General features: G+C 29.8%; 1 protein-coding gene across 2 annotated transcripts in view; it reads left to right on the top strand.

Moving 5' to 3' along the window:
- Positions 1–1,048: 1,048 nt before the first annotated feature.
- The window catches only part of LOC145252403 (klaroid protein-like), a 32,129-nt gene continuing 22,567 nt past the window's right edge, over positions 1,049–10,610 (top strand). For both annotated transcript variants that reach the window (XM_080111794.1, XM_080111793.1), the window contains exons 1-12: positions 1,049–1,193; positions 3,741–3,815; positions 4,557–4,697; positions 4,970–5,063; positions 6,149–6,222; positions 6,724–6,764; positions 6,914–6,948; positions 7,524–7,665; positions 8,639–8,695; positions 9,280–9,364; positions 9,683–9,798; positions 10,365–10,532. In XM_080111794.1, coding sequence (XP_079967920.1) covers positions 3,764–3,815; positions 4,557–4,697; positions 4,970–5,063; positions 6,149–6,222; positions 6,724–6,764; positions 6,914–6,948; positions 7,524–7,665; positions 8,639–8,695; positions 9,280–9,364; positions 9,683–9,798; positions 10,365–10,532 — 1,005 coding nt within the window. In that variant the 5' untranslated portion in view covers positions 1,049–1,193; positions 3,741–3,763. The remainder of the gene's footprint in view (positions 1,194–3,740; positions 3,816–4,556; positions 4,698–4,969; positions 5,064–6,148; positions 6,223–6,723; positions 6,765–6,913; positions 6,949–7,523; positions 7,666–8,638; positions 8,696–9,279; positions 9,365–9,682; positions 9,799–10,364; positions 10,533–10,610) is intronic.

Genomic DNA, 10,610 nt, shown 5'->3' with positions numbered 1-10,610 from the left:
TCTATAGCAATTCTATATTTTTATTTTATTTGCTTACTAAAACTCTAATATAAAATTGTTTTTAGCAATTAATTTGTCTTTATATATATATATATATATATATATATTAGTCATCCACGTACAGCATTATTTCGCAGCTAGACAAGCAACTACCTCGAGCTAGAATCGAAACCCAACCGCCCATATGAGAGTCGAAACTTCTAACAATTGCACTATTTGACTGCTGCTATGCAGGCAGTTAATTAAAAATGTTTTGACATTGTCCAAATACCTAAGCTCAATTTGTAAACACAAAGAGCATCACTTCATACGCTAATGTTAATTTGTATATCACCTCCCAATATGCTCAACCAGAGAAAATTATAGTATATATTATTATTATTATTATTATTATTATTACTACAATAATTTTAAAATACCCACAGACACGGGTGTTTCAACCTTTTGGCAATCATTAGTGCAGGGTGACATAGTTACTGCTAGGCAAGAGATTTGAACCCAGCCACGAAGACATGTCTGACTCTATTAGCAAGGAACTAACCCCAACTGCAACCATAAGAAATATCATTGAAATGAAAACATTTATTTTTAAATGTTGAAATAACCGTTCAGAGTGATCTAATGGTTATAACATCATCATCTGTGCATGCGAGCTTAAGTGACCAAATTTCATTTCAACTTTAGAGTGCTCAACAATAAGAACCGAGTACTTAAAGGAGCTGACATTATTATACACACATATATAATAATTCAAACGACCTTTGACCTTTTGTGTCATGGGGTATCTATCAGCTGTTTTAGTAGATTACAATATCGTTTTGTGACGTCATAAAAGATTTTCTTACATGTCTATCTAAATGGAGAACGTTATCCTTTTGTGACGTCATAAAGGATTTTTCCTTACCCTTTATTTCAATAGAAATCATCTTTATATTAAAATCTCTTAAAATCTTTCTATGACGTCATAAAAGAATTTTGGCAACTACCATTCTTTATAAAAAGGAAAAGCTTTTAACAATTACCACTCATTCTTCATTTTGCACGATAACAGGTCAGCAACGTCAAACAAAGTTTTAGTGACATATTGATAGATATAGATCGATAAGTAACCCTTTTTCTGAAGCTGAATATCTTCTTGACGACCTTGTGTCACATCCTGTGATCATACAGAGACAGTAAATAAGGATCTACAGGTAAGGATCTTTTTTTCTGCATTTAAAGTGTATTTTATTTGACACAAAAATAATTATCTGGCGCTGCCCAGCCATGAAAACAAAATGGGAGAGTTCTTATGAACTTCTCTCTCACTCTATTTCTATCTACTTTTCCTCTTGAGTTGATAAGCTATTGCGTCTAGGGGACAGAAAGAAGAGAGATTGATCAGTTGTAGCTGAATCGCTTAGCATCAATTCGCAGAAGAAAATACTTCTTGAGGGTTTTTGCTGCTATAACACTATATAAGGGATATTGTATATAAAGGTTGTAGGGGACCATTGATTGGAGTTCTGACGAGCACTTGCCATGAAAATAATAGTAGGGCAGAGACATGCTTGCAACATCTCTTCTGTGTGAAAGAGGCTGCAAGGAAAAGAAAATGGCATCACCTACTAGGTTTCAAAGACAGTTTTGAACTCTATCAGGCTGGATAGGGCATGCTGAGAAGCTCCTGCCATGATGTAGTAACAGTACTCCATGTTTGGGCATACCTAGCGTAGAGGATTGCATCTATCTTAGTTTTTATTTGTGTATAATCTTGGCCCTTTTTAGTTGCCATATTGTGTGTGTGTGTGTGTGTGTGTGTGTGTGTGTGTGTGTCTGTGTGTGTGTTTGTGCGTGGTAGCCTTGCTTTTCTCCCTATCTCCTTGCGTACATCTCTAACACTGGCACTCACCAAGGTGGTGAGTACTACTCTATCTTGTTATTGTTTTTATTAATATTTATTATAATATATCAATTTCCGTGTCATTAGTGTTGTATTTATCTTTGTTTAGTGATTTTTTAGTGTAATTTAAGTATAATTTTAGCTTGTGACCTTTGAATGGATTAACTCTGTGTCTTTTAATTCAAATGAGAATAATGATTTGGAGATACGATTTTTTTTTTTTAGATATGTTAGTGATCAAATTAGAAAATGGTGGATCTGGAATAACAAACATTTTTGGAGGTGAATTTTTTCTAATTTCAACATGACACGTAATTACATAATAGTGATTTTATTTAAAATGCATTTTCATATTTTATTATCTTGCACAAGCATTCAATTATCTGATAAAATAGTAAATATGAATAATCATAATTTATAACAAAAATCGCTTAATAATTTCTTTTAAATATTTAATAATAAAAAATGTAATGAATTAAAATAAAGTTCAAAACTTTATTGAAATAAATAATTCACTAAAATTCTTATGCATATTTCTTGTATTTACGCAACTTACAGATATTATTTGTTTTTATTTTTAGATTTTACTATTGATTGTTTATTAAAATAAAAACATTTTATATTTTCAAATTATAAAAATTCAAAATGTAAAAAAGAGTAAAAAATAGTAAAAAAACACAAACATGTTGACCACAAGATCCTATCGAGAGTTGATATTTTTATACATAGTTTGTTTGTGCATAGAGCTCACTAAAGTTGTCTTATATGCATGAAGTCCGCCTCATTGATTGCAGCAATTTGTTAACCTGCATGATTGCATGTTTTTACCTCCGACACCAAAAAGGCAGAATTGTCCAGTTGAATTTTCTTGGAGTTTGTAGCCCATGAACCTATTCATTATGTGTCAGAAAGATATTCCCCTCCCCTCTTCCAAAAATTTTTGACTCACGAGATGCATCCATATTTACAATAATAAGTAATAGTTACACAATAGCATTTAGCACAAACGCTAGCAGAGGGAAAACCCAACATAACCATTTAGTAGTGTTGGAACGATGAATCGAAACCAGGAATCAGAAAATTGGAACTTTTTGGGGTATCGGAATTGATATCTCGTTTGAAACATTTTGTACCTATTTTCCAACTCCAAAAACGATTCTTTTAATTTTGTTTTTATTTTGTTTAAACTAAAATTTATAGATCATTCCCACAAGTGTAATTTTATGTCCGAGAAGATATCTGCATATTTAACATGTGTTTTTATGGTAATCAGGATAAATAGCAACTCTATAGTTAAATATTTAGAGATTAATACAGAATCGGAATCGGTAATTGTATCAGAATCGGTGATGGTATCAGAAAAAAATATTGGAATGTCCCATCACTACCATTTAGTAACATTAAGTGATGCACACTGTATTTTTTGTGGCCCTTGATCCTATTTTTTATTTTTTTGTAAATTTCCCTCATCACTACAACCAAAAGCCTTGTACTACCCCCCTCCAATTAAAATCACTGCTCTAAAGATTGTTTATGAAAATAAATATGAAGGGCACTTTAGCAGAATCCTATGATAACAGCATTCTGAAGAAATGGTTTCTGTTGTCTGACTGTAAGATTGTTACTTGTTTTTCTAGAAACGCTGATGTGTTTCTCTTGTGTTCAGGTCGAAAATAAAGTTTGCATACCTTAAAAAATAGATGACTGAGTATATTAAGAAGTTTGTTTTAATAATTTTTTAAATAGAAAAAGTAGGCTTTTAATATCAATGTCAGATCGATAAAAAAATCAACTTTATATATATATATAGATTTTGCTTTTCTTTTAATAATGTAGTTTCTTTCTCCTTATTTTTCAGTTTTTAGGGATCAAGACCAAACAATGCCTCATTCCTATTGGTTAAGACCTCGAAGACAAAGGATTGTTTATTCAGGTAAATCTTTGCTGCAAAGAGTTGATTCCTGTTAACAAGTAACAAATACAAAACATTATATGAAAACAATAGATTTTTTTAATAAGTGTTTCTTAAATAAACATAAACACTACTACAAATATTACTACTATAACTACTACTACTACTGCTACTAGGAATGATAATTGAAATAATAATAAAAATCTTCAGTAATTTGTGTTGATTAAATAAAAATAAAACTTAACATAAAAAATGGTAGTTTATTAGAGGATAAGCGTTAAAGCAAAATCAAAACAAAATTGCTAGTGAATTTAATTCGATTCGCCATAATGGTGACACATTTCAAGCATGTTTTTCTCAAGTTACATGCGTAATGCTAAATAGATTTTAACTCAAAATGATTTCCTTTTTATTAATATTTAATAAAAACAACATGAAACAATTTTAATGTCTATACAATTTTTTTTCCCGCATTCTGCTCTGGACACAATTTTAAATGCTTAACCAAAAGTGATATTACTCATTCGAAAACTTTAATTCTTTAATTAGTTTGATTATAAGATTAATAATTTCTAAAAAAAATTAGCTTGTTTTCTATGTTTTGGCAGTATTACACAGCATTATTCAAAAATTTATTTCTAACAAAAGCGATATTAGATTGTATTAGATTGACATTTCTTCCAGTCCTGTAGATTTCAGACTCTATAAACAAAGAATAAATTTATTTTGAACTGAAATGTTTATATTTTTGAATCTCTTCAGAAAACAGAACTTTTAGAAATGTAAGGAGCATCCCCTGCTCCAAAGAAAGCTTTATGGCTCAGAGGATGGCGTATGCTGCAGCTAACTTGGAATTAATTGGTGATTATCTCATGGACAATGCAGATAGATTTAACATAATTGGTAAGTGTTTGAAAAAGTCAGCAATTTATATTGTATTTCTATTTAGACACTAACAAAATACTTTAGGGTCATAGAATGAAAAATATTGGCAATTAAAAATACGAAATATTCTTAGATGTATCAAAAAATCTTTAAACAACATTTAATCTTTCTTTCTTATGCAGTTATTTTACAAAATACTGTTTTATAAAATCACAAAAAATAATTTAATATCTAATTTGACTTATTAAAACAACATATAAAATTGTTTTTCTACAAATTTGCAACTTCAGAAAACAGACCTTGCAGAAATGTGAGGACAACCCCCATATCCAAAGAAGGCTTTATGGCAGGTGCAAAACGTTTCTGCACAAACATAACTTTAATGTAAGTATAAACACTAAACAGGTTTTGTTTTATTAAATGTTTAAAAATCGACATAACATTTTTCCGTTTCTTTATTTCCTTTCTAAACTCTAAGGATAAATACTTTCTTTCGTTCGAAACAGGTAATACACAGTTTGAATTTTACCATTTTCATGATAAATTATCGTATTTGTGTGCTAAAAACAAGTGTACAGTGTGTTAAAACGAAAACGTTCGCGGCTTTTGGTTAAGATTCATCTATATATTAATATGATTGCGTGTGTGTTATTTCCTTTGTCACGCTTACAACTTTTTTCTTCGGAATAATTGTTGTTTAAATGTTATAACTTTCCATCACTTGTAATAAATAATTTTATGAAGAATTCTTAGTAAGTTTTGGTTTTAGTTTCGATTATAGCTGAAAGAACACAAGTTAGTCTCACACACACACACACACACACACACACACACACTGCTAGCTTAGATAAATACTTTTGCAGTTTTAACACAAAAGCTACAATAATACCAGGGCGGCTTCATTTATGCTGAACATCCACAAAATGCCAACATCAATATATTATATATGAAAAAGTCTGCTGTGGAATTTCCAGAGGTCCTGCTACTTATTATAAATGTGATTTTGTCTGTCTGTCGAATGATCTGTAACAAACTACTCTGTCAATTTTGCGTCTAAAGAATATCATTTTATTAAAATATATTTTATAACCGGGCAATGCTAGGTGTAATGCTAGATAGTATATATATATATATATATATATATATATATATATATATATATATATATATATATATATATATAGGGTGTCCTCACCCCAAAAACGGGCCCCAACTCTAATAAGGCCTCGTTTCTTACTGTTTTGTCCGAATGAAATGAAACTTTGGTCATAACTAGTGTATTATATTCAAAACATCACATCAAAACACTAGGGTCTTTGGCCTTTTTTTCTCCGTTCTACAACATATGTTCTAGATGGCTTCCATTTAGCGTTTGTTTTTTTGGGAGTCACTCTGTATATATAAATCAATGTTAAATAATATAAACGTCTGCTTTCCACTTTTAATCATGTCTCTCATCTTGTTGACAGTGTTACTTCTGGTCGACTTACCCGTCGTCTACCCATTTTTATTTTGCTGCTGCTCACTGGATTGTGGATCATTTGTAAGTATTGCTTTTTTTTTTCTTATGACACGTTTTGACATCTATTGAGTTATTATAAAAATTATGCTTGGAGCAAAGATGAACATAGTGAGAATAATCGGAATAACGTAATTGTAAATTAAAAAACAAGAATCAAAATTTAGCAAATCTGTTGAAATATTTATCTATTTGGATGATTAGCATATTTTTAGCTTTGTACTTTTTCATTTGCTGCAGGAATTTTTCATCATAAAACCCTTTAATTTTTGGCATTATATACAATTGTGAGATGCACTTTTAGATCTTAGTAGCAAATGAAAATGTTGCACAGGAGGTTATATGTGAACTACCTCCAGTTATAGGTTAATTACCTCAAGTTATAGGTTATCTAACTCTGGTTATGGGTGAATTACCTCCAGTTTTGGGTGAACTGCTACCTTTGCTATAATTTCATTTTTATGAAGAAGAGGATTAAGTATATGTTTTTATCCATCTTGTTATTTTTGTTTCTCTCTTTTGCAGCTGGCCTATCAAATATGTCGCAATACCCAGGAAAATCTGAGGTAAGAACTTCCAATTCTGTTTCTATTCGCACCCCCTACCCCCGACACTGCATTTGCTCTTCCCCTTTTTCTCCATTTTGTTTTTATTTCTTTCTATTTTCTTAGTAAACACACAAATTCACCGATTTATAATTTTAATTTTTTTTCAGTCTTTGAATACAAATTTAGGAAAATCATTAAACAGGTAAGTTTGATTTTTCACATTTTTTTTCAAGAATTTTCTGATGTACCTTCTACATTCTCTCTGCATATAAAGTATGTTTAATACTGATGTGTTTATTTTACTGGTGCATAAATGAATTGAAATTTACTTCCCAGAATAGTTTGAATTATTTAGACTTATCTCCTTTATTCCTTCAAACTCGGATCGATGCTCGTAGTTTAGCCACTGAATTTATTTTTTTTAATGAAAAATAAAACTTTGTGATCAATTTACATGATTTTTTTTGTGAACAATATTTCCTTTCTATCTCGGGTACATTCATACAGATTTATTTTTGTTTTATTTTCATATGATGGCGATTCTGGAAAAGCATCTTTCATTTTTTTAACTGAAAAGCTTCTAACATAAATACTAAATTTTTTAATGCAAGTACATCACAAATGAGTTGATGAACCAAAATAAATTGTTTCTTGATTTCCCAACTATATTTCCTTTAAAATAAACTATGTTATCATTTGTATCATTTTCCAAGAATAAAAATTCCACTTTTTTTTTTACAACGATTAAGTTCAACTTTAATAATTTTTCTTTTGCAGCCAAAGTTCAATAAGTTGTGAGAACAAATATGAAATGACAATCAAAAAATCTCTTCAAAATTCTCTTCATTCTGATTTTCTTGCTGGATTCACTCACATTCGTTCTGATGTCAAAATAGAAATTTCTGCTAATCTGGCAAAGGTAAACTTTCATCAGTATTCGATTTAGTTTAATTTTCTCTCATTTTTATGTTGAAAAGGTAAGAATGGTAAGAATGCAAAAAAACAGTTGCTATGAATTGATTTAAAATGTTGTATATCGGGACTGATGTGGGGGGGGGCAATATAGGGCAGATACTGTGTTTGTGTGACATTTTTTTATGTCAATTCATGTGAATTTGAAACTTGTAAAATTGGATTTGCAACCAATTATTTCATTTAAATTCTTTCTAAGATAATTTAGGATTTAAGGATTTAATAAATTTTAATACATATAATTTATCCACACGCACACACATATATATATATATATATATATATATATATGTGTGTGTGTATATATATATATATATAACTTCTTGGTACTTGTGCATTTAATGAACCAGACATAACTCAGCATTTGCTCGGCTTTGTGCGACGCATGACGTCAACGGCAAGATAAAACACACACACACACACACACACACACACTTACATATATATTTATATGTATATATATATATATATATATATAACTTCTTTGTTATCTACATATGCTTCTAGAATTATTTTTATGTGTATGAAAAACTTACTGAAAATTGTTCTTGTGCATTTGTACAGGTGAGCCACAAGTTCAAATATTGTAAGAGTGTCAGTTTTCACTTTGTTGTATTCTTTATTTATTCACAGCCCCATAGACTTAGTAAATCATTTGATTAATGATATAAACCGCACAAATATTAGAATCTACAAAAATATAAAGGCAGCATAACATATGTGTGCGTGTAATTTTATGTAGTAGAAGAAATAACGAGAGTGCTCATTTATTTATACAAGAGCACATATATTTATATTCAATGGACAGTATTCATTAGTTTAATCTTGTTTTGTTTTCACTAAAACACTGGAAACTCAACCTACAGGATTAAAGATACCAAGTTTGATTGATATTGTAATGGTAAATTCTTATTTTCCAGTTTGTACGATCCTTGATAAAGGAAGCTCTGTTGTTAAAGGAAAAGGAAACCAAAGACGTAAGTAATATGACTCACAGGCAACTCCGGCTAGGGACAATTAGTACATATGTTTATGCTCTTTCATTTATATATTTTTATTATACAATAATATTTTACAAATACTAAATGACCTGAACAAGAACAAATAATTCCCAGCAATTATATGTAAAACCAAAGATTCAATTAAATAACTTTTTAGAATTTATCAAATGATTATAAATACATTGTGCCACACAAAATTACTCTAAAAGAGTTGATGTGCCGTAAAACAAATCCCAATTTTTTCTTCCATTAATACAGAAATAAAAATGGACAAATTTCATCCCATTTACATTCAATTGATAAAAATCATCAATTATAAAATAAAATTAATCTTTTACAAAACAAATTAATTTTTAGTTTGGAAAGTCAATTATAAATATTGATCCATATTCTTAAAGAAATATTGTATTTCTTCATTTCTTCCTTTTTGTCACAGTTTTGCTAGACTAGTATATATAACAAATGAACATACACTATACTAACCCCTCCCTCTCGATTCGGTAAAACATGTAACTTCATTATGCGTACAACTTTCACAATGTTCATTTTTAATTTTCCAGTTTCTACGATCTTTGCTAGACGAAGCTCTGATGAAGTTCAATGCTGATAAAACTGGAATGGCAGATTTTGCTTTGGAATCTGGAGGTACGTTTTTGTTTTCCATCTTCCTATCTCCATAGATAATTATGAACCGGTCATTAAGTTGGGTGATAAAATAATTCGACTATAGCTAAAGAAAATACCATAAATACAGTAATTATAGTCAGTAAACTAATTATTGACAAACAAATTTAAAATCAAAGCACTGTCATTCTTCAATGCTCACAAATTTATCTTTCCAAGTGTTAATTTTTATTTAAAATAATAATCCACTTTAAGCTGACATTTTATTATGGGTTGCATATATTTAAAGAAGCTTTTTAAATGTATTTTTGGAAAAAATCCTTTTCTTTATTATTTCAGGTGGCAGTGTGATCACTAATCGTTGTTCGGAGACTTTCACAAAGTATCCTACCCTCATCAGTATCTTTGGTCTTCCTCTCTATTATAAAACCAATTCACCCATAACTGTAATTCAGGTAAAATAACTTTCTTTTATGAAAACTTAATTTTTCTTTAACGCATTAAAAATCAAAGTAGTTGTCTATTTAATCAGATTTCCCAGAAATCAGATCTTATGGATAGATTTGCTGTTAATCAAATTTTATTTATGACGTCAAATTATCAATGTTAGACCTCAAGACTGTAATTCAGGTAAAAAAACTATTTTTATGAAAACTTAATTTTTCTTTATTGTATTTTATAAAGATGTAATAACCTTTAAGTACATCTTTAGAAAATTGGGAACAAAGATTTCCCTGTTTGAAAAAATTCACCCAAAGTTTAGAGTTTACATTGATCAAAATATTCACAATAATCGTCCAATTAATCACTGTACACTCTTAACCCTTATCCTCGAGTGGTCTCTGGGCCTTGATAAGTGGTTATGCCTATGTAAAAAAAAAAGAAGAAAAATAGCTTGTACACTCTTTAACCCTTATCCTTGAGTGGCCTCTGGGCCTTGATAATGTGGTGATGCCTTTGTAAAAAAAAAAAAAAAAAAAAATGTGTGTTTATTTTATGTTTTCTTTATTTCTTGATTTAGCCTGATGTCCATGTCGGTGAATGTTGGCCCTTCGAAGGCAGTACTGGAACGTTGGTGATTCGCTTATCACATGAAATTAAAATCACTGCCTTCAGCATGGAACATATTCCTAAATCCATATCTCCCTTTGGACATATTAAGAGTGCACCAAAAGATTTCTCAGTATATGTAAGTGCATCTGTTTTATTGTTTTTCTAATATTTAATATATCCGTATATGTACATGGAGTTTCATTTTTTATTTATC

Source organism: Euprymna scolopes, chromosome 29 (assembly GCF_053919585.1).
Source record: "Euprymna scolopes isolate OS-2025 chromosome 29, ASM5391958v1, whole genome shotgun sequence".
NCBI classification, from domain to species: domain Eukaryota; kingdom Metazoa; phylum Mollusca; class Cephalopoda; order Sepiida; family Sepiolidae; genus Euprymna; species Euprymna scolopes.
The sequence above is the reverse complement of the archived record's forward strand: the minus strand, read 5'-3'. Positions and strand labels throughout refer to the sequence as shown.